Raw genomic sequence first — 24,772 nt, 5'->3', positions numbered from 1 at the left:
GTCTCAGAGCGAGTGACGCCACCGATTGAAACGCTATTAGCGCTCTACCTAGCCATTTCACACCGGTTACACCTGACTTGAAAAAAAACATGAAATATACACATTGCGAGATATTTTGCAAAATATACAGACATGCCTATATTTCCCCCATTGGAAACAATGGGAAGACTGCAGAGTTCCGATATTATTTTTGTTGTTTACATTTTGTTGTTTGCATTTTAACACCATAATATTAATCAAGTTAATTAAGCCAAATTTCTTACAATCAATCCCATATACTATGTTATTACAAAACAGGTTTTAAATTCCCTGGAAATGCCAATACGGAATACTATCAAATGCTTCTTAAAGATGCCCCCTGGTGGTCAAACTAGCAATAACTTGCAGTAACAGAAGAAATGGCTGGGAATTAAATGACGTGCCACAGAATGCTGCAGCAGCACGCAGGGTGTGCCGCAGTATGCCAACTTTTAAAAGGAAGAACCACTGTAGCACAAACAGACTGGCACTCAGGCCCCATCTGCTGTACCCACACTGGATGCCCACTAGCTTCAGAACAGCTAGAATATAACCCCACTAGCTACAGAACAGCTAGAATATAACCCCACTAGCTACAGAACAGCTAGAATATAACCCCACTAGCTACAGAACAGCTAGAATATAACCCCACTAGCTACAGAACAGCTAGAATATAACCCCACTAGCTACAGAACAGCTAGAATATAACCCCACTAGCTACAGAACAGCTAGAATATAACCCCACTAGCTACAGAACAGCTAGAATATAACCCCACTAGCTACAGAACAGCTAGAATATAACCCCACTAGCTACAGAACAGCTAGAATATAACCCCACTAGCTGCAGAACAGCTAGAATATAACCCCACTAGCTACAGAACAGCTAGAATATAACCCCACTAGATACAGAACAGCTAGAATATAACCCCACTAGCTACAGAACAGCTAGAATATAACCCCACTAGCTACAGAACAGCTAGAATATAACCCCACTAGCTACAGAACAGCTAGAATATAACCCCACTAGCTACAGAACAGCTAGAATATAACCCCGCTCAAGTGAGCACAGCACAACAAGGTGAGTCCAAAAATGTATTGTATGCTGCAGCATAAATGATGTAATATGCCAGGGAGATAGAATACTAGAGATAGTATTACTTTCTTAGCTACAGTATACTAAGTGTATGTTATGTAGTAAGAAGTTAGTAGCCCATAAGATGTGAGTGCCTCACCCAAAGAATTTGGTATATTTACCCCTCTTAATTTAGCCTACTGTTCTGACTTGGTGGCGCACATATAGCCTATAACCTGTTTTTGAGAAATGTAATCAAAATATTGTAAGAGCTTTCATTGTCTGCTTATATGCCCCCTTTATTTATCCTACGGTTCTGACTTGGTGTACAGAGAGAACACTGTAAGAACGGCCCATGTTCTGAATTGTGTTGCTGTACATTTCAAAAGGGCTAAACAAATAGTTATACTGAATACGTCTGTCCTAGCTCGCTCATTGTCTTAATCAAAATTACAGATGACCTCTTATCCGCTTGTCGTCCCCTTATGCCATAGTTTGTAAATCTCAATTGTCAGTAGAAACCACATTTGTTTAAACAAGTCAGCCATATCAGCTATGTTTTTTTAAAGGGCAGTAAATGAGTCTGAATGAACTGTTTCGCTGCCAGATGAAGCTCCCCTGATAACCAGGTGTAGCAGAAGCAATATGTTGGGACTGCTGTTGGGACAGCTTTATGGAGGCCCTAACAGTTTGTGTGCACCGTTTGTCACCGTTATAGTGCAATTCATGTATTGTTTAGTGTTGTGTAGTGGCTTTGCTGGCATGCATCCCACTTTTTTTTTTTGCTCCACCAAGATGTACATGCTGAAATCATCACTGCTGCTTTGTATGAGTTAGCCTAAGCCTATCTATTGTATTCAAATGAAAATGTTCGCATTATTCAAACACTCAGAATTCGCCGCTTCAACTTCAGTAGCCTACCTCTCCTGTCGTAGTCGGGCGTGGGAGTTCAAGTGGGCCTAGTAGGTGTGGTGTCATTGAAATAGAGTAGGCTGGCTACATGGGCGGAAGAATCACGCGCCAGTTAACTTAACAGTAGCGGTGCGTGTGTAAAATGACCTGGGAAGCCAAGTGACGCCATATTACAACCTACACTGTATGTGTTGTGATAATTGCGTTGTTTGCTGTTCATTTATATGCCTTGTGACTGTGATATATAGGCCGAGACGACAATAAAACAGTGGCAGAATAAATTCAACCACACCTTTGTTTTAATCACAAAACCGGATAGCAACCTCTGTCCAGTGAAGTCCACGACACATGTTTATTTTATTTATTTAACCTTTTAGTAAGACAGTTACATGACCTACAGCTTGCTTAAGCAAGTTAACGTTACTGACCTTTACGGAACACTAAACAACTACTGATTTAGAACCACAGACAAGTTACCGCAAATCACAAAGAAAACAGGAGCTGCCTCCTCTATTTCTGCACTAGTCAACTTCAACATTTCAACATCATCAAATCACCTCTGCTTAGTCTAAAACAGTGACAACTAAAAGATAACAAAAACAATTTAGTCCAATCAACATCACCTAAATATGACGTGGCTGTCCATGCTTCTGATTTATGTTTGTGCGTTCGTGCAAGTAGAAAAACCTGTTTACTCACCCAACATGTAGAGAAAGGCCAATGCCATCCTCCTCTCTCATGTTGACGAAACGGTCTCCCACTCTGTCATACAGTACACGCTTGTATTTGGTTGTTGTTCTAGGCTACCTAAATAAAATGCTTGCTCGCTAGCCTAACTTCCATTCATGGGTAACGTTAATTAGTTAACATTAGACTTCTACATCTAGCTACATATTGAACTTCCATCCTCTCAGGCCAGGGGCACAACAATGTATGAATTAATGGTTGGATCAGAATCACCGCTACAATCATTGGCCAGTACGGAGAATTAAGTCCAAATCCCTATCTCCATCCATGGCTAATTTAGGAAAGGGACGATTGTATCTGTCTAGTTAGCCACCAGAGAACAACAACAACGAGATGCAACAATTCAAGTCGTTTCTGTTAAAGACTTATGCTCTCAAAGCCATTTGATAGGACCAATCAAATATGATCTCCCTCGGTTTAGCTCAACACTGATTGGCTAATTTGTATACTTTTTTTTGTCAAGGATGGCCTAATGCTCGCTGGCTTCCCTTTCATTCAATACTACTGGCGGCAAGAATGTCCCACTCGTTTGGACTAGACATAGAGAGACAGAGGGTTGCTGTTTTCTCGCTCCTTTTCCTGTGAGGAGATGCATTCATTCAGCCTCTTGCGAATTGAAGGAAAATTATGAAACACAAAGAGACGAGAAAAACAAAATGTTTATATTTTGGGGGGGGAGCCTGGTTTCCCTTGTCGTTCGTGAATAGACTTCACTCTAACTTAAATATGAAATTAACTTTAAATATTATAATGAAACACCAGGGAGCAGGTCTCGAACCCTCGACCTTCGAGCCCGAGGTCCGGCGCGCTATCGACTGTGCCGCAAAAGCTTACTCGTGCGGCAGAGTCGATTTCCCAGGGTCGTTACACTACTCCCTCCTTTCAAAGAGTGCGTCCTCGCGCTGGCTTGCGACTCTACGTCTTACAGGAACGCGCTCACCAGCCAAGCACTGTCGTGGGTGCAAGGTCCGATCACTTCTGACACCAATGTAATGAAACAGCAGATAGCAGGTCTCGACCTTCGAGCCCCGGCGCGCTATCGACTGTGCGGCAAAAGTATGCCCGTGCGGCACTGTCGATTTCCGCGCTTATAAACCCAGGGTCGTTACAATATGATTAGACTAGTTTACTACAGTGTCTGTAAATAAATATGTTTAATGGAAAGAAACGGAGGGCGCTCAACCAACGTGAGTCGAGGTGCAATCAAAAAAATCGAATCATCATGAAAAGGAAAAGGTCAATCACACCGACAGCGTCATTGTGCCGAATGTTACGCAGCATCATCTGGATATGTGTGCAACAAAAATTCAACATTCACCTTTCTGCTACTATTTCTGACAAGCCGTCTACGCATACAGTTTGACTCATAAGTTTGATTAGGCTATTGCCTAGAAATACATATTGGTCACCCATAGTCTATTTCTCAGTTTGAAACTCCCAAAGAGTAGGCTATAAAAAATAACTCAAGAGAAAGGGTAAGTCTCTCCAACTCTGCTGACTTCAAACTACATCTACCATATTGGCTGATATAGCCCAGTATTAAATATAGATAGCCTAATATAATGGACTACGTGAGAATCTCTGGTAATTCTACCTATTTCTTAAGTAATTTGCGCATTTGATATTGTCTATAGGGCGCAAAATTGCTGGGACCATGGCTGGCAAGAGAGCTATGTCATATACGCCTAAAATAACTTAGCGGGACTGCGGTTGGGTTTGGGACCAGTTCTTGCGGTAACGAGTGGGAGTCGCACAGAACACCTGCGGGCGTGGTGCAGTATGAAAATCTGCGCGTGGGAGCAGGATGAAGAAATCAGTCCAGTGCAGACCTCTACTGTGGATAACTGACAATGATGGGATTATTTCAAGGTAATTCTATTTTCATGTCACTGAGACAGACAGATGGTCAGACTATGAGCTGGCTTTTGAAATTAATAAAGTACAAGTGTTTATGGAAAGCCATTATGGCTAAACTTGGATCACAGATGAAGACTTGAGGGCATATTATATTTGTACTGAGACTTTTACTTGTGCCTTACTGTGCAGAGCAGGTTCACATCGGTCAAGTACCTTGTAATGACTGTCATACTGAAGCTATAGTCAGCTTTCCAGTGAACAGATCTAACACTTCCCAATACAAAAGTCATTCAGAAACACTGTTCTTCTTCAGAAAAATAAACCTATTATCACCTAGTCAGATATTTTGGGTTCCACAACAACTCTGTTCAAACATTTTGTATACCAACTGTGTTCCCACACACGTCAGTCATTCTGAGAAGTAGAAGGCTGAGTACATGCAGTGCTAGATAGTTGGAGGATGCTGTTGGGTCGAGCCCTTACCGACATCCCCATCTGCTTCACAAATAGCTCCAGTAACTAAAGAGGAAGAGGCCTACTATGAGGAGGCTGAGTTTGAGCGTCGTGTGGAGGAAATGTGTTTCGGTTATAGTGACTTGACATTTCCTGGTTGCTTGACAGAAGGAGAGAGAGACGGAGTGAGTAAGCGACAGACGGACAGACAGACACTAGTGCTGATTAGGAGAGCGGGCTGGAGACCGACAGACACTAGTGCTGATTAGAAGCGATGTGCTACTTACTACTCTGAGGAGCTGAAGCACCCTGTGGGCCTGGTCTGGACCTACTGTTCTGACTCTGGACTCCCTGATAACCTAGGACCCAGGAGGGCTCACTGAGACTGGGTTCCTCTGAACCCCTTCTCCCTGCCCTCCCAGACACATGCAATGAGACATGGACTGGCCCACAAATGACAGTCAACTGGTAGGCTAATATTATAATTTCATTCTAGATTGATTACAGAAAACGTGAAGATATAAGATGTTCATCCACTCACATTGATGCACTGCATCTTACTGTATGTTGGATTTCACATCTGTTGCGTTGCCTCTGCTGATTTCAAAATACTTTTGTTGAAGTTACACATTTGCCAGTAGTAGTGATCTTTAAACGGGGGGTTTCTGAAGTATGTTTTGGATTGTGCCTTGCAGCCATATTGGTGCTGCTGCCAGCTGTTGACAATGTAGCTAACTTCCTCTATAGGGGCCCGTGGGCGTCTGTCAGGCTGCAAGCATCAACGAGGCATGGTTCATTACTAAACTAGCAGCAGTAGAAGTAGGCGTCCCATAGGGAAGTGCCTGACTAATTGTCAGGTCATGTGGTGTCACCTGATGTTGTTTGGGTGTAATGAGTCAGGTTGGCCCTTGTGGGAACTGTAGTTCCTCACTCCACACACCGCCTGATGTGTGGAAGAAAATAACACTCCTCGTTCTCACGTGGAGAAGGCTTTGCGTCTCTCTAACGTCGGGCTCTGTGTGAAGTCAGGGGAAGGTCTTCACTTCAACACCATGCTGTTTCTTTTCTCCCTAGTAGAAAGCTGAGCTGATGTAGCATGTCTCTGTGTGACTGTAATGGCGCTAGCAAACTAGGTTTGAAGTGTCTCTGTCACAGTGCACCATCACTAGATGTTCTTAGATGATTTGAACGTGAGACGTCAGTTGCACATCAATGAATGTTACCACTGACCTCTTATCTCTACGACTGATAACATATGTTCCCAAGATAGATTGATATGTTGATAGGGTGAGGGAGGCTTATACTGAGCCACACTGCAATAGTAGATAGTACTCAGTCTCTCTGTGATGCTCTAGTTGTTTAGTGACATCATTAGTAGATAGTACTCAGTCTCTCTGTGGTGCTCTAGTTGTTTAGTGACATCAATAGTAGAGTCTCTCTGTGGTGCTGTAGTTGTTTAGTGACATCAATAGTAGATAGTACTCAGTCTCTCTGTGGTGCTCTAGTTGTTTAGTGACATCAATAGTAGATAGTACTCAGTCTCTGTGGTGCTCTAGTTGTTTAGTGACATCAATAGTAGATAGTACTCAGTCTCTCTGTGGTGCTAGTGTTGTTTAGTGACATCAATAGTAGATAGTACTCAGTCTCTCTGTGGTGCTAGTGTTGTTTAGTGACATCAATAGTAGATAGTACACAGTCTCTCTGTGGTGCTAGTGTTGTTTAGTGACATCAATAGTAGTCTCTCTGTGGTGCTCTAGTTGTTTAGTGACATCAATAGTAGAGTCTCTCTGTGGTGCTCTAGTTGTTTAGTGACATCAATAGTAGATAGTACTCAGTCTCTCTGTGGTGCTAGTGTTGTTTAGTGACATCAATAGTAGATAGTACTCAGTCTCTCTGTGGTGCTCTAGGTGTTTAGTCAATAGTAGCCTGGGTTCCAGTCTGTTTCTGCTCGCTTGCCAACTCCTTGGCTTGACAATGACAGCAATGGAGTAGGAAAGAGCACAAACAGATCTGGGACCAGGCTAGTTGAGGCTATGTAAGAGATGGGAAACAGATCTGGGACCAGGCTAGATGAGGCTATGTGAGAGATGGGAAACAGATCTGAGACCAGGCTAGATGAGGCTATGTGAGAGATGGGAAACAGATCTGGGACCAGGCTAGATGAGGCTATGTGAGAGATGGGAAACAGATCTGAGACCAGGCTAGATGAGGCTATGTGAGAGATGGGAAACAGATCTGGGACCAGGCTAGATGAGGCTATGTGAGAGATGGGAAACGTAGTGTGACTTGATAGGAGGAGAGTAGCAGGATATGATGAGGCAGATAAGAGCTGCAATATTGACAGAACTTACAGAAGAACTCTGTATACATGTCCCTGTGTTATAGACCTACAGTAGAACTCTGTATACATGTCCCTGTGTTATAGACCTACAGTAGAACTCTGTATACATGCCCCTGTGTTATAGACCTACAGTAGAACTCTGTATACATGTCCCTGTGTTATAGACCTACAGTAGAACTCTGTATACATGTCCCTGTGTTATAGGACCTACAGTAGAACTCTGTATACATGTCCCTGTGTTATAGACCTACAGTAGAACTCTGTATACATGTCCCTGTGTTATAGACCTACAGTAGAACTCTGTATACATGTCCCTGTGTTATAGACCTACAGTAGAACTCTGTATACATGTCCCTGTGTTATAGACCTACAGTAGAACTCTGTATACATGTCCCTGTGTTATATAACCTACAGTAGAACTCTGTATACATGTCCCTGTGTTATATAACCTACAGTAGAACTCTGTATACATGTCCCTGTGTTATAGACCTACAGTAGAACTCTGTATACATGTCCCTGTGTTATATAACCTACAGTAGAACTCTGTATACATGTCCCTGTGTTATAGACCTACAGTAGAACTCTGTATAAATGTCCCTGTATGAAAGTTGAAGGCCAGTCACCCTGTCCCTTTCCATTTAAAGCACAGTATTTAATGGAGTTAAGGATGGATAAGTCAATTGATGATGAAAGGAAGCCACATTCTTTGTGCATAAATAATGTACATGACTTAACCAATGTTTTATTTATTTGGCCTATAAAGAAATGTGTAGCTTGTTACTTTCGTGGTCGTTTTTTTCAGCCATAGGCCTACAATTTAGAAAAAAGGCTTGAATGCATTATCTCATATGCTCCTGAATGTGCCATCACTTTCGTAAGGTTGCTGTAACTTCCTGTTGCAAAAACAAGACGTCAGCCCCCTCAGGTTGTTGTTTAGAGTCTGAGTGTAACACACGGCATAAGGACAACCTGTTAGCACGGTGATCAGAAAACATCAACCAGAGGGTACAGTCCTTTTAACAGAATGTTAACGTGCACTGGTCCACGTGCACTGGTCCACGTGCACTGTGCTTTTGCCATGTTGTGTTTACTAGTTCTGCACGTGTGACTTCAGAATCAGAAAATGTTATTGCCCTGCAACAAATGTTGCCAGGGATATTCCCTTGGTGTTGTACCGAGAAGCATCAATCACATCAACCCAGATCAGACTTGTGCCAGTATGACTGGAGACTCATCCTCTGTCTCTCTTCCCCTCCTCTCCTCCTGCAGAAAGATGAGGGCTGCCTGCAGCAGTGGCTGGAGGCTTTTGTGGCTTCCTTTGAGAAGCTTGTTGATGTGCAGTCACTGGAGCCTCGCAGGTGAGTTGACTGATTGGCTCAAATGTATTTCCTTCGTCCCAAATTGCAATCTATTCCCTGTACTACGTTTGACCAGATCCTAGATCTGTGACAAGGGGAAACCTCAGGGCACTGGTCACAGGGTGTGTGACCAGCTGGCTGATACCTTGTCATCTAAAAGGCTTCAAAGTGGATCTGAGCAATGAGACAGTTGTAAAAGTACTTCATTTTAAATAAACTGCAGACTTGGAAAGTAAATTCACATGGCTGGGGGCTAAAATAAACACAGTCTCTTCCACACAGTCAGGAAACGCCTTCAGGGAAACACAGGCCCTGATTACACATCGCAGGACCACGTGCCAATTAGCCACACCCACCAATTAGCCACACCCACCAATTAGCCACACCCACCAATTAGGCAACATAATGAGCCATGCTAAAACATGTTAGGAGATGATAGAAAGTGAAGGTTGAGCTGAAATAGAAAATAAACAACATTACTTCACAGTAATCTATACTTTCAAAATGTCAATAAAATATACATTTTGTCCATAGTGAAGGGCTCTCTTTCACAGATGGGATAACCTCATTGACATTTTGAAAGTAACATTGAAAGTCACATTGTTGTACGCACATCACATTATAGGAGCGTTATTAGTGTGCAGGCAGGTTCTTTCTTTAATTCATCAATATGTTACCAAATCCCTGCTGAGGGAGGCATACTGTAGGCTACAGGTGGTTTGTGTCAGACTGAGTTGGGTGAACTCTAACCTTGTTACCAATCCAGAGGTGTAATTTTGACATGTTTATAGTAAAGTAGTAAAACGGCACCATCCTCTCTCTCATCTCTTCTTCGTCCTCTCGCCTTCCTCTTCCCCACTCCGCTCCTCTCCACCACCTGTTCTCCCCGACCCATTCTCCTCTTCCTGCTCCCCTTTCTCTTTCCTCTCCCCTTCCCGCTCCCCTCCCTCTTTTCTCTCCCCTCTCCCCTTTCTCTTCCCGCTCTCCTTCCCGCTCCCCTCCCTCTTTCCTCTCCCCTTCCCGCTCCCCTCCCTATTTCCTCTTCCCTCTCTCTCCCTCTTTCCTCTTTCTCCCTCTTCCCTTCTCCCCTTCCTCTTCCCTCTCCTCCCCTTCCTCTCACTTTCCCCCCCTCTCCCTCTTCCCTCCCCTCTTCCTCCTCCCTCTTCTCCCCTTCCTCTTCCCCTCCCTCTTTCCTACATTCTCAGGCTGGAGAACTATATTGCGGAGGTTCCCCTCGTACCCAGGGACATACTGGTGTTCCTCAGTGACCAGCTATCACACAGTGCCATTCACCTCTCTGGGGGCGACAGTAACAACAGCACCCTGCTCCTCTCTGGGGGCGACAGTAACAACAGCACCCTGCTCCTCTCTGGGGGCGACAGTAACAACAGCACCCTGCACCCCTCTGGGGGCGACAGTAACAACAGCACCCTGCACCCCTCTGGGGGCGACAGTAACAGCAGCACCCTGCACCTCTCTGGGGGCGACAGTAACAACAGCACCCTGCACCTCTCTGGGGGCGACAGTAACAACAGCACCCTGCACCTCTCTGGGGGCGACAGTAACAACAGCACCTTGCTCCTCTCTGGGGGCGACAGTAACAACAGCACCCTGCACCCCTCTGGGGGCGACGGTAACAACAGCACCCTGCACCCCTCTGGGGGCGACAGTAACAACAGCACCCTGCACCTCTCTGGGGGCGACAGTAACAACAGCACCCTGCACCTCTCTGGGGGCGACAGTAACAACAGCACCCTGCACCTCTCTGGGGGCGACAGTAACAACAGCACCTTGCACCTCTCTGGGGGCGACAGTAACAACAGCACCCTGCACCCCCTGCTGCTTATTAAGTTCTTCATTATCGTCTGCAGGTAGACCTTATATGTTCTATGACCCTCAGTTCACCCCTTTGTTGAATGACTCTGCCCATCATTTCTACCCATGACTGATGCTAGATAACAAGAACAAATCTGCTAGAAGCTGATGCTAGAAAACATGAAAAGATCTGCTAGAAGCTCATGCTAGATAACATGAAAAAAATCTGCTAGAAGCTGATGCTAGATAACAAGAAAAAATCTTCTAGAAGCTCATGCTAGATAACAGTGAGATCAGAGAAAGATTGGTGACAATTTAATGATCTGAGTCTCTCTGTTCTTCAGGAATATGGAAAACATTGACCCAGAGAAGACCCCAGGCGTTGTCTTCGAGACCATTAAACTGTTAAACTTCTGCTTGACTCAGGTAAGACACAACCCTAGATGAACCTCATATACACACACACACACACACACTTAAGTTACACATTAGTAATTTTCAACAATGGAGGATCTGCAAACTATACTATATCACTCATTCATACTCTAGATTAATATACTTTTACTTTTGAGCCAGAATGATAATATACTGTCTATTGAGCCAGAATGATAATATACTGTCTATTGAGCCAGAATGATAATATACTGTCTATTGAGCCAGAATGATAATATACTGTCTATTGAGCCAGAATGATAATATACTGTCTATTGAGCCTGAATGATATTGAGCCTGAATGATGAATGACTATTGAGCCTGAATGATAATATACTGTCTATTGAGCCTGAATGATAATAAACTGTCTATTGAGCCAGAATGATAATATGTTGTCTATTGAGCCAGAATGATAATATACTGTCTATTGAGCCAGAATGATAATATACTGTCTATTGAGCCAGAATGATAATATACTGTCTATTGAGCCAGAATGATAATATACTGTCTATTGAGCCAGAATGATAATATACTGTCTATTGAGCCAGAATGATAAAATACTGTCTATTGAGCCTGAATGATAATATACTGTCTATTGAGCCAGAATGATAATATACTGTCTATTGAGCCAGAATGATAAAATACTGTCTATTGAACCAGAATGATAATATACTGTCTATTGAGCCAGAATGATAATATACTGTCTATTGAGCCAGAATGATAATATACTGTCTATTGAGCCTGAATGATAATATACTGTCTATTGAGCCAGAATGATAATATACTGTCTATTGAGCCAGAATGATAATATACTGTCTATTGAGCCAGAATTATAATATACTGTCTATTGAACCAGAATGATAATATACTGTCTATTGAGCCAGAATGATAATATACTGTCTATTGCGCCAGAATGATAATATACTGTCTATTGAACCAGAATGATAATATACTGTCTATTGAGCCAGAATGATAATATACTGTCTATTGAGCCAGAATGATAATATACTGTCTATTGAACCAGAATGATAATATACTGTCTATTGAGCCAGAATGATAATATACTGTCTATTGAGCCTGAATGATAATATACTGTCTATTGAGCCAGAATGATAATATACTGTCTATTGAGCCAGAATGATAATATACTGTCTATTGAGCCTGAATGATAATATACTGTCTATTGAACCAGAATGATAATATACTGTCTATTGAGCCAGAATGATAATATACTGTCTATTGAGCCTGAATGATAATATACTGTCTATTGAACCAGAATGATAATATACTGTCTATTGAGCCTGAATGATAATATACTGTCTATTGAACCAGAATGATAATATACTGTCTATTGACCCAGAGATTGCAGTGGAGATGAGAAAAATACTATCCTATAAATCCACATTACATTTTTCCACCTAAAAGAAACAGAACTGGTTTCCTGAGAATAGAGGAGTGGGTGTGTGGCTGACCTGTGCATTGTGTTGTAGAATGTGTCTATATTGTCAGTATTGTTTGTGAAGAGTGTCATAAATAGTAATGTGTATTTAGAAGTGAAGAGTCATAAATAGTAATGTGTATTTAGAAGTGAAGAGTCATAAATAGGAATGTGTATTTAGAAGTGAAGAGTCATAAATAGTAATGTGTATTTAGAAGTGAAGAGTCATAAATAGGAATGTGTATTTAGAAGTGAAGAGTCATAAATAGGAATGTGTATTTAGAAGTGAAGAGTCATAATTAGGAATGTGTATTTAGAAGTGAAGAGTCATAAATAGGAATGTGTATTTAGAAGTGAAGTGTCATAAATAGTAATGTGTATTTAGAAGTGAAGAGTCATAAATAGTAATGTGTATTTAGAAGTGAAGAGTCATAAATAGTAATGTGTATTTAGAAGTGAAGAGTCATAAATAGGAATGTGTATTTAGAAGTGAAGAGTCATAAATAGTAATGTGTATTTAGAAGTGAAGAGTCATAAATAGGAATGTGTATTTAGAAGTGAAGAGTCATAATTAGGAATGTGTATTTAGAAGTGAAGAGTCATAAATAGGAATGTGTATTTAGAAGTGAAGTGTCATAAATAGTAATGTGTATTTAGAAGTGAAGAGTCATAAATAGTAATGTGTATTTAGAAGTGAAGAGTCATAAATAGTAATGTGTATTTAGAAGTGAAGAGTCATAAATAGTAATGTGTATTTAGAAGTGAAGAGTTTCTTAAAGAGGAATGTTTATTTAGTAAAAGTGTGTAGCTGTGTTTGTTATTATTTGCTCTGAGATGTCTTTGTTTTAAAAGCCCTCTCAAGGTCAAGTAAATATGTGTGTGTGTTTCAGCTGAAGAAGCAGCCTGCGGATCAGTCGTCCCTTCAGACAGTGATTCAGTATGGCCTAATGCTGTTGGAGAGTCTCTTTGACCCTTATAATACATGGAGGAGACGCCTGACAGGGTGCGTGTGTGTGTACGTGCGTGTGTACGTGCGTGTGTACGTCCGTGTGTACGTCCGTGTGTACGTGCGCTCCCTACCCATGTTTTGAAGCTGGGTGGAGACCGACTGTTGGACTGTGTGTGTTTTGAAGCTGGGTGGAGACCGACTGTTGGACTGTGTGTGTTTTGAAGCTGGGTGGAGACCGACTGTTGGACTGTGTGTGTTTTGAAGCTGGGTGGAGACCGCCTGTTGGACAGTGTGTGTTTTGAAGCTGGGTGGAGACCACCCGTTGGACTGTGTGCGTTTTGAAGCTGGGTGGAGACTGCCTGTTGGGCTGTGTGTGTTTTGTAGCTGGGTGGAGACCGCCCGTTGGACTGTGTGTGTTTTGAAGCTGGGTGGAGACCGCCCGTTGGACTGTGTGTGTTTTGAAGCTGGGTGGAGACCGCCCGTTGGACTGTGTGTGTTTTGAAGCTGGGTGGAGTCCGCCTGTTGGACTGTGTGTGTTTTGAAGCTGGGTGGAGACCGCCTGTTGGACTGTGTGTGTTTTGAAGCTGGGTGGAGACCGCCTGTTGGACTGTGTGTGTTTTGAAGCTGGGTGGAGTCCACCCGTTGAACTGTGTGTGTTTTGAAGCTGGGTGGAGACCGCCCGTTGGACTGTGTGTGTTTTGAAGCTGGGTGGAGACCACCTGTTGAACTGTGTGTGTTTTGAAGCTGGGTGGAGATCGCCCGTTGGACTGTGTGTGTCAGTATGTCTGTGTCTTTGTGTGTGTGGTGAAGGACCATGTCGAGGGCAGACTGTATAAACCCAACCCAAGGCCTTATCTCTGCATGTTCATCTGTAGTGGATGACGGTGTTGCTGCAACAGCTCTTATCTCTGTCTCCTTAAGGGTGCATCCCAAATGGCACACTATTCCCTATATAGTGCACTACTTTAGACCAGAGCCCTGTGGGGAACTACATGGGGAATAGGATGCTTTTTGGTACGGAGGCCAAGTCTGTAGGCCTGCTGTAAATATGTGTGTGTGGGTTTTTTTTTTTTTTTAGGGAGGAGGTGAGCATGGTGGAGAGGAGCAAGTATAAGTTCTCCCCTCTCCCCTTACCAGAGGAGCTGCCTGCTCTATTCCATGGTGAGGCACCACTCTCTCTCTCACTCACTCACTCACTCACTCACTCACTCACTCACTCACTCACTCACTCACTCACTCACTCCAGGCCTCCCTCCTACACCACACTATCCTGAGTAACTTCTCTCTTACAGCCTATGGTCCCAATTGTACTACTCCTTCCTCAAAACAGCTTCCACTGAGTCCCACTTCATTCAGCACCCGTCTATTCATATATATCTCTGTATATATTAACTACCTCTATTCATATACAGTGCCTTGTGAAAGTATTCGGCCCCCTTGAACTTTGCGACCTTTTGCCACATTTCAGGCTTCAAACATAAAGATATAAAACTGTATTTTTTGTGAAGAATCAACAACAAGTGGGACACAATCATGAAGTGGAACAACATTTATTGGATATTTCAAACTTTTTTAACAAATCAAAAACTGAAAAATTGTGCGTGCAAAATTATTCAGCCCCTTTACTTTCAGTGCAGCAAACTCTCTCCAGAAGTTCAGTGAGGATCTCTGAATGATCCAATGATACAATCCACCTGTGTGTAATCAAGTCTCCGTATAAATGCACCTGCACTGTGATAGTCTCAGAGGTCCGTTAAAAGCGCAGAGAGCATCATGAAGAACAAGGAACACACGAGGCAGGTCCGAGATACTGTTGTGAAGAAGTTTAAAGCCGGATTTGGATACAACAAGATTTCCCAAGCTTTAAACATCCCAATGAGCACTGTGCAAGCGATACTATTGAAATGGAAGGAGTATCAGACCACTGCAAATCTACCAAGACCTGGCCGTCCCTCTAAACTTTCAGCTCATACAAGGAGAAGACTGATCAGAGATGCAGCCAAGAGGCCCATGATCACTCTGGATGAACTGCAGAGATCTACAGCTGAGGTGGGAGACTCTGTCCATAGGACAACAATCATTCGTATATTGCACAAATCTGGCCTTTATGGAAGAGTGGCAAGAAGAAAGCCATTTCTTAAAGATATCCATAAAAAGTGTTATTTAAAGTTTGCCACAAGACACCTGGGAGACACACCAAACATGTGGAAGAAGGTGCTCTGGTCAGATGAAACCAAAATTGAACTTTTTGGCAACAATGCAAAACGTTATGTTTGGCGTAAAAGCAACACAGCTGAACACACCATCCCCACTGTCAAACATGGTGGTGGCAGCATCATGGTTTGGGCCTGCTTTTCTTCAGCAGGGACAGGGAAGATGGTTAAAATTGATGGGAAGTTGGATGGAGCCAAATACAGGACCATTCTGGAAGAAAACCTGATGGAGTCTGCAAAAGACCTGAAACTGGGACGGAGATTTGTCTTCCAACAAGACAATGATCCAAAACATAAAGCAAAATCTACAATGGAATGGTCCAAAAATAAACATATCCAGGTGTTAGAATGGCCAAGTTAAAGTCCAGACCTGAATCCAATCGAGAATCTGTGGAAAGAACTGAAAACTGCTGTTCACAAATGCTCTCCATCCAACCTCACTGAGCTCGAGCTGTTTTGCAAGGAGGAATGGGAAAAAATGTCAGTCTCTCGATGTGCAAAACTGATAGAGACATACCCCAAGCGACTTACAGCTGTAATCGCAGCAAAAGGTGGCGCTACAAAGTATTAACTTAAGGGGGCTGAATAATTTTGCACGCCCAATTTTTCAGTTTTTGATTTGTTAAAAAAGTTTGAAATATCCAATAAATGTTGTTCCACTTCATGATTGTGTCCCACTTGTTGTTGATTCTTCACAAAAAAATACAGTTTTATATCTTTATGTTTGAAGCCTGAAATGTGGCAAAAGGTCGCAAAGTTCAAGGGGGCCGAATACTTTCGCAAGGCACTGTATATCTCTGTGTATTAACTATGTCTATTCATATATATCTCTGTGTATTAACTATGTCTATTCATATATATCTCTGTATACTAACTATGTCTATTCATATATATCTCTGTGTATATAACTACGTCTATTCATATATATCTCTGTGTATTAACTATGTCTATTCATATATATCTCTGTATACTAACTATGTCTATTCATATATATCTCTGTATATTAACTACGTCTATTCATATATATCTCTGTGTATTAACTATGTCTATTCATATATATCTCTGTATACTAACTATGTCTATTCATATATATCTCTGTGTATATAACTACGTCTATTCATATATATCTCTGTGTATATAACTACGTCTATTCATATATATCTCTGTGTATTAACTATGTCTATTCATATATATCTCTGTATATTAACTACGTCTATTCATATATATCTCTGTGTATTAACTACGTCTATTCATATATATCTCTGTGTATTAACTATGTCTATTCATATATATCTCTGTGTATTAACTATGTCTATTCATATATATCTCTGTGTATTAACTATGTCTATTCATATATATCTCTGTGTATTAACTATGTCTATTCATATATATCTCTGTGTATATAACTACGTCTATTCATATATATCTCTGTGTATTAACTACGTCTATTCATATATATCTCTGTGTATTAACTACGTCTATTCATATATTTCTCTGTGTATATTAACTACCTCTATTCATATATATCTACTTATGTACTTTTCTGCCTTTGGAGAAACACAGTGGGCAAGAGTCCAGTCGATATGTTCTGTCTTGATCTAAAGTGAATGATGTTATTTTCTAATTAGCCGTGTTCTCTCACTGGGATCCTAGTTGATTAAACACTTCTGTTGCTAGTGTCCTTTGATTAGCACGGAGCTAATCTGTAAACCATGTGGGAAACCTGTCTGGACAAGTTGAGTCTGTAGATTACAGGAAGCTCGACCTGACTGTTAACACCATGCTATTGAGAGAGGGAAGGGGTTGAGCTGCATCCCAGTGGGCACTGTATTCCCTGTATAGTGCAGTGCTTTTGACCAGAGCCCAGTGGTCACTGTATTCCCTGTATAGTGCAGTGCTTTTGACCAGAGCCCAGTGGGCACCGTATTCCCTATATAGTGCAGTGCTTTTGACCAGAGCCCAGTGGGCACCGTATTCCCTATATAGTGCAGTGCTTTTGACCAGAGCCCAGTGGGCATTGTATTCCCTATATAGTGCAGTGCTTTTGACCAGAGCCCAGTGGGCATTGTATTCGCTATATAGTGCAGTGCTTTTGACCAGAGCCCAGTGGGCACCGTATTCCCTAAATAGTGCAGTGCTTTTGACCAGAGCCTAGTGGGCTCAGCCTCTGGTGTGTATAATACTGCTAGCTGTTGTTGGACCTATTACTAAGGCTTATGGCATCTCCATTGTCTTGATACATAACCTTGCCTAATGAGGGCTCAACCCACATCCTGCTATTTCTCAATGCTGTCCCAGTGTGCCTTGGATTTCCACATCTCTTTATGACATCACAGTGTACTGGCTGTGCATTCTGTCTTGTACAGTCGTGGCCAAACGTTTTGAGAATGACACAAATATTAATTTCCACAAAGTTGGCTGCTTCAGTGTCTTTAGATGTTTTTGTCAGATGTTACTATGGATACTGACGTATAATTACAAGCATTTCATAAGTGTCAAAGGCTTTTATTGACAATTACATGAAGTTGATGCAAAGAGTCAATATTTGCAGTGTTGACCCTTCTTTTTCAAGACCTCTGCAATCTGCCCTGGCATGCTGTCAATTAACTTCTGGGCCACATCCTGACTGATGGCAGCCCATTCTTGCATAATCAATGCTTGGGGGTTGTCAGAATTTGTGGGTTTTTGTTTGTTCACCCGCCTCTTGAGGATTGACCACAAGTTCTCAATGGGATTAAGGTCTGGGTCCTTTTGTGGCAGGGCTGAAATGCAGTGGAAATCCTTTTTTTGGCATTCAGTTCATTTGCATGGCAAAGAGGGACTTTGCCATTAATTGCAATTCATCTGATCACTCTTCATAACATTCTGGAGTATATGCAAATTGCCATCATACAAACTGAGGCAGCAGACTTTGTGAAAATTAGTATTTGTGTCATTCTGAAAACTTTTGGCCACGACTGTACAATGTATTGCCATTAGCCTGGTCCCAAATCTGTTGTCTCCTTCTGTAGCCTGGTCCCAGGCCTGTTGTCTCCTTCTGTAGCCTGGTCCCAGGCCTGTTGTCTCCTTCTGTAGCCTGGTCCCAGGCCTGTTGTCTCCTTCTGTAGCCTGGTCACAGGCCTGTTGTCTCCTTCTGTAGCCTGGTCTCAGATCTGTAAGTGCTCTTGTCAACTCCATTGCTCATTGTCAAGCCTAACCTTTTAGTATGACAGTGAGCGACAAGGAGTTGGCATGATGGTACAGACTGATGCTCAGGCTAGATTTCCATGTCATCAAAACACCAATCATCAATATGTGGTTCACAGACAGCCTGTCAAAACAACAATCATCAATGTGTCGTTGGTTCACAGACAGCCTGCAGGACAGCCAGCAGATCCCAGAGGACCTCGCTCTCCGATTGGTCCATCTCCAAGGGGCTGTCATCAGTGGCAGCAAGGTAAAGCACTCCTACTGTACCTCTCTTCAGAATTGTGTGTGTGTGTTAACTCATATGTACGGTATCTATGCATTCCAGAAGAACGGCCTGCTCTCCATCACCCTGCAGTCTGTGGAGGACCTTCTTTCTGTACTCCGAGCCTGGTGCCTCCGGACCTCCTCCAATCCCAAGGACCCCACGCTGCTACGGCTGACCCTGCAGTGCCTGACTGCAATGGTGCATACCCTCCACTCCAGTAGTCCTGCAGAGCGCCGGCTGGAGATCAGGACCGTGTTGGATGGCTACTTCCAGGTAGTAGCAACAGCAGTAGGAGGAGCAGCAGCAGGGATAGTAGTAGTAGTAGGAGTAACAGCAGTAGGAGAAGTAGTAGTAGTGGTATCAGCAGTGGCTGTAGCAACAGTGGCTGTAGTAGCAGCAGCAGCTGTAGTAGCAGCAGTAGTGGCTGTAGTAGTAGCAGTAGCAGTGGCTGTAGTAGTAGCAGCAGTGGCTGTAGTAGCAGCAGTAGCAGCAGTGGCTGTAGTAGTAGTAGCAGCAGTGGCTGTAGTAGCAGCAGTGGCTGTAGCAGCAGTGGCTGTAGTGGCTGTAGTAGTAGTAGCAGCAGTGGCTGTAGTAGTAGCAGCAGCAGTGGCTGTAGTAGTAGCAGCAGTGGCTGTAGTAGTAGCAGTAGTAGTAGTAGCAGTGGCTGTAGCAGCAGTGGCTGTAGTGGCTGTAGTAGTAGTAGCAGCAGTGGCTGTAGTAGTAGCAGAAGTGGCTGTAGTAATAGCAGTAGCAGTGGCTGTAGTAGTAGTAGCAGCAGTGGCTGTAATAGTAGCAGAAGTGGCTGTAGTAATAGCAGTAGCAGTGGCTGTAGTAGTAGCAGTGGCTGTAGTAGTAGTAGTAGCAGTGGCTGTAGTAGTAGTAGTAGCAGTGGCTGTAGTAGTAGCAGTGGCTGTAGTAGTAGCAGCAGTGGCTGTAGTAGTAGTAGCAGCAGTGGCTGTAGTAGTAGCAGTAGCAGTGGCTGTAGTAGTAGCAGTAGCAGCAGTGGCTGTAGCAGTAGCAGTAGCAGCAGTGGCTGTAGTAGTAGTAGTAGCAGTGGCTGTAGTAGCAGCAGCAGTGGCTGTAGTAGTAGTAGCAGTGGCTGTAGTAGCAGCAGCAGTGGCAGTAGTAGTAGCAGCAGCAGTGGCTGTAGTAGCAGCAGCAGTGGCTGTAGTAGCAGCAGTAGCAGTGGCTGTAGTAGCAGCAGTAGCAGTGGCTGTAGTAGCAGCAGCAGTGGCTGTAGTAGTAGCAGCAGTGGCTGTAGTAGTAGCAGCAGCAGTGGCTGTAGTAGTAGCAGTGGCTGTAGTAGCAGCAGCAGCAGTGGCTGTAGTAGTAGCAGTGGCTGTAGTAGCAGCAGCAGTGGCTGTAGTAGTAGCAGCAGCAGTGGCTGTAGTAGCAGCAGCAGTGGCTGTAGTAGCAGCAGTGGCTGTAGTAGTAGCAGCAGCAGTGGCTGTAGTAGCAGCAGCAGTGGCTGTAGTAGTAGCAGCAGCAGTGGCTGTAGTAGTAGCAGCAGTGGCTGTAGTAGCAGCAGCAGTGGCTGTAGTAGTAGCAGCAGCAGTGGCTGTAGTAGTACTAGCAGCAGTGGCTGTAGTAGCAGCAGCAGTGGCTGTAGTAGTAGCAGTAGCAGTGGCTGTAGTAGTAGTAGCAGCAGTGGCTGTAGTAGCAGCAGCAGTGGCTGTAGTAGTAGCAGCAGCAGTGGCTGTAGTAGTAGCAGTGGCTGTAGTAGTAGCAGTGGCTGTAGTAGTAGCAGTGGCTGTAGTAGTAGCAGCAGTAGCAGTGGCTGTAGTAGCAGCAGCAGTGGCTGTAGTAGTAGCAGCAGCAGTGGCTGTAGTAGTAGTAGCAGCAGTGGCTGTAGTAGCAGCAGCAGTGGCTGTAGTAGTAGCAGTAGCAGTGGCTGTAGTAGTAGTAGCAGCAGTGGCTGTAGTAGCAGCAGCAGTGGCTGTAGTAGTAGCAGCAGCAGTGGCTGTAGTAGTAGCAGCAGCAGCAGTGGCTGTAGTAGTAGTAGCAGTGGCTGTAGTAGTAGCAGTGGCTGTAGTAGTAGCAGTGGCTGTAGTAGTAGCAGTGGCTGTAGTAGCAGTAGCAGTGGCTGTATTAGTAGTAGTGGCTGTAGTAGCAGCAGTGGCTGTAGTAGTAGTAGCAGCAGTGGCTGTAGTAGCAGCAGTGGCTGTAGTAGCAGCAGTGGCTGTAGTAGTAGTAGCAGTAGTAGTAGTAGTAGCAGCAGTGGCAGTAGTAGTAGTAGTAGTAGCAGTGGCTGTAGTAGTAGCAGTGGCTGTAGCAGCAGTAGCAGTGGCTGTAGTAGCAGCAGTGGCTGTAGTAGTAGTAGTAGTAGCAGCAGTGGTAGTAGTAGTAGTAGCAGCAGTAGTAGTAGTAGTAGCAGCAGTAGCAGCAGTGGCTGTAGTAGCAGCAGTGGCTGTAGCAGCAGTGGCTGTAGTAGTAGCAGCAGTGGCTGTAGTAGTAGTAGCAGTGGCTGTAGTAGTAGTAGTAGCAGCAGCAGTGGCTGTAGTAGTAGTAGCAGTGGCTGTAGTAGTAGTAGCAGCAGCAGTGGCTGTAGTAGTAGTAGCAGTGGCTGTAGTAGTAGTAGCAGCAGTGGCTGTAGTAGTAGCAGTGGCTGTAGTAGTAGTAGCAGCAGTGGCTGTAGTAGTAGTAGCAGTGGCTGTAGTAGTAGTAGCAGCAGTGGCTGTAGTAGTAGTAGCAGTGGCTGTAGTAGTAGCAGCAGCAGTGGCTGTAGTAGTAGTAGCAGTGGCTGTAGTAGTAGTAGCAGCAGTGGCTGTAGTAGTAGTAGCAGCAGTGGCTGTAGTAGTAGCAGCAGTGGCTGTAGTAGTAGTAGCAGCAGCAGTGGCTGTAGTAGTAGTAGCAGTGGCTGTAGTAGTAGTAGCAGCAGTAGCAGTGGCTGTAGTAGTAGTAGCAGTGGCTGTAGTAGTAGTAGTAGCAGCAGTAGCAGTGGCTGTAGTAGTAGTAGCAGCAGCAGTAGCAGTGGCTGTAGTAGTAGTAGCAGTGGCTGTAGTAGTAGTAGTAGCAGCAGTAGCAGTGGCTGTAGTAGCAGCAGCAGTGGCTGTAGTAGTAGTAGCAGCAGCAGTGGCTGTAGTAGTAGTAGCAGTGGCTGTAGTAGTAGTAGCAGCAGCAGTGGCTGTAGTAGTAGCAGCAGTGGTGGCTGTAGTAGCAGCAGCAGTGGCTGTAGTAGTAGTAGCAGCAGTAGTAGTAGTAGCAGCAGTGGCTGTAGTAGTAGCAGCAGTGGCTGTAGTAGTAGCAGCAGTGGCTGTAGTAGCAGCAGCAGTGGCTGTAGTAGCAGCAGCAGTGGCTGTAGTAGTAGTAGCAGCAGTAGTAGTAGTAGCAGCAGCAGCAGTGGCTGTAGTAGCAGCAGCAGCAGTGGCTGTAGTAGCAGCAGTAGCAGTGGCTGTAGTAGCAGCAGTAGCAGTGGCTGTAGTAGCAGCAGTAGCAGTGGCTGTAGTAGCAGTGGCTGTAGTAGCAGCAGTAGCAGTGGCTGTAGTAGTAGCAGCAGTAGTAGTAGTAGTAGCAGCAGTGGCTGTAATAGCAGCAGTAGCAGTGGCTGTAGTAGTAGCAGTAGCAGTGGCTGTAGTAGCAGCAGTAGCAGTGGCTGTAGTAGCAGCAGTAGCAGTGGCTGTAGTAGCAGCAGTAGCAGTGGCTGTAGTAGCAGCAGCAGTGGCTGTAGTAGTAGTAGTAGCAGCAGTGGCTGTAGTAGCAGCAGTAGCAGTGGCTGTAGTAGTAGCAGTAGCAGTGGCTGTAGTAGTAGTAGCAGTAGCAGTGGCTGTAGTAGTAGTAGTAGCAGCAGTGGCTGTAGTAGCAGCAGTAGCAGTGGCTGTAGTAGTAGCAGCAGTAGTAGTAGTAGTAGCAGCAGTAGTAGTAGTAGTAGTAGTAGTAGCAGTGGCTGTAGTAGCAGCAGTAGCAGTGGCTGTAGTAGCAGCAGTAGCAGTGGCTGTAGTAGCAGCAGTAGCAGTGGCTGTAGTAGCAGCAGTAGCTGTAGTAGTAGCAGCAGTAGTGGCTGTAGTAGCAGCAGTAGTGGCTGTAGTAGCAGCAGTAGCAGTGGCTGTTGTAGTAGCAGCAGTAGCAGTGGCTGTAGTAGTAGTAGCAGCAGTGGCTGTAGTAGCAGCAGCAGTGGCTGTAGTAGCAGCAGCAGCAGTGGCTTTAGTAGTAGTAGCAGTAGTAGTAGTAGCAGCAGTAGTAGTAGTAGTAGTAGCAGCAGTAGTAGCAGCAGCAGCAGTGGCTGTAGTAGTAGCAGCAGTGGCTGTAGTAGTAGTAGTGGCTGTAGTAGCAGCAGTAGTAGTAGTAGCAGTAGCAGCAGTAGTAGCAGCAGCAGCAGTGGCTGTAGTAGTAGCAGCAGTGGCTGTAGTAGTAGTAGCAGCAGTGGCTGTAGTAGTAGCAGTAGTAGTAGTAGTAGCAGCAGTAGTAGTAGTAGTAGTAGTAGCAGCAGTGGCTGTAGTAGTAGTAGCAGTAGCAGTGGCTGTAGTAGTAGTAGCAGCAGTGGCTGTAGTAGCAGCAGCAGTGGCTGTAGTAGCAGCAGCAGCAGTGGCTGTAGTAGTAGCAGCAGTGGCTGTAGTAGTAGTAGCAGTAGTAGTAGTAGCAGCAGTAGTAGTAGTAGTAGCAGCAGTGGCTGTAGTAGTAGCAGCAGTAGCAGTGGCTGTAGTAGTAGTAGCAGCAGTGGCTGTAGTAGCAGCAGCAGTGGCTGTAGTAGCAGCAGCAGCAGTGGCTGTAGTAGTAGCAGCAGTGGCTGTAGTAGTAGTAGTGGCTGTAGTAGCAGCAGTAGTAGTAGTAGCAGTAGCAGCAGTAGTAGCAGCAGCAGCAGTGGCTGTAGTAGTAGCAGCAGTGGCTGTAGTAGTAGTAGTAGTAGCAGCAGTGGCTGTAGTAGTAGCAGTAGTAGTAGTAGTAGCAGCAGTAGTAGTAGTAGTAGTAGCAGCAGTGGCTGTAGTAGTAGTAGCAGTAGCAGTGGCTGTAGTAGTAGTAGCAGCAGTGGCTGTAGTAGTAGTAGTAGTAGCAGCAGTGGCTGTAGTAGTAGCAGTAGTAGTAGTAGTAGCAGCAGTAGTAGTAGTAGTAGTAGTAGCAGCAGTGGCTGTAGTAGTAGTAGCAGTAGCTGTGGCTGTAGTAGCAGCAGCAGTGGCTGTAGTAGCAGCAGCAGCAGTTGCTGTAGTAGTAGTAGCAGTAGTAGTAGTAGCAGTAGTAGTAGCAGCAGTAGTAGTAGTAGTAGCAGCAGTGGCTGTAGTAGTAGCAGCAGTAGCAGTGGCTGTAGTAGTAGTAGCAGCAGTGGCTGTAGTAGCAGCAGCAGTGGCTGTAGTAGCAGCAGCAGCAGTGGCTGTAGTAGCAGCAGCAGCAGTGGCTGTAGTAGTAGTAGCAGTAGTAGTAGTAGCAGCAGTAGTAGTAGTAGTAGTAGCAGCAGCAGTAGTAGCAGCAGCAGCAGTGGCTGTAGTAGTAGCAGCAGTGGCTGTAGTAGTAGTAGTGGCTGTAGTAGCAGCAGTAGTAGTAGTAGCAGTAGCAGCAGTAGTAGCAGCAGCAGCAGTGGCTGTAGTAGTAGCAGCAGTGGCTGTAGTAGTAGCAGCAGTGGCTGTAGTAGTAGCAGTAGTAGTAGTAGTAGCAGCAGTAGTAGTAGTAGTAGTAGTAGCAGTAGTGGCTGTTGTAGTAGCAGCAGTGGCTGTAGTAGCTTGATCTTGGTGGGACAGCTGTAAGTGTCTGCTCTTTTCTATCAATTGAAGCTTGGTCTGGTTTA

General features: G+C 44.4%; 1 protein-coding gene across 5 annotated transcripts in view; it reads left to right on the top strand.

Annotated features, from left to right (window-relative positions):
* The window catches only part of nbeal2 (neurobeachin-like 2), a 140,418-nt gene that overhangs the window by 17,800 nt on the left and 97,846 nt on the right, over positions 1–24,772 (top strand). For 4 of the 5 annotated variants that reach the window (XM_036936160.1, XM_036936151.1, XM_036936146.1 and 1 more), the window contains exons 2-8: positions 8,670–8,758; positions 9,964–10,629; positions 10,918–10,999; positions 13,334–13,446; positions 14,471–14,553; positions 18,956–19,041; positions 19,120–19,332. In XM_036936160.1, coding sequence (XP_036792055.1) covers positions 8,670–8,758; positions 9,964–10,629; positions 10,918–10,999; positions 13,334–13,446; positions 14,471–14,553; positions 18,956–19,041; positions 19,120–19,332 — 1,332 coding nt within the window. Of the gene's footprint in view, positions 1–5,045; positions 5,528–8,669; positions 8,759–9,963; positions 10,630–10,917; positions 11,000–13,333; positions 13,447–14,470; positions 14,554–18,955; positions 19,042–19,119; positions 19,333–24,772 lie in introns of those variants that run through there. The other variant, XM_036936157.1, reaches the window with a different exon arrangement.

The sequence above is a fragment of the Oncorhynchus mykiss genome, chromosome 2 (assembly GCF_013265735.2).
Source record: "Oncorhynchus mykiss isolate Arlee chromosome 2, USDA_OmykA_1.1, whole genome shotgun sequence".
NCBI classification, from domain to species: Eukaryota; Metazoa; Chordata; class Actinopteri; order Salmoniformes; family Salmonidae; genus Oncorhynchus; species Oncorhynchus mykiss.
Note: the sequence above shows the minus strand (reverse complement) of the source record. Positions and strands in the feature narration are given on the sequence as shown.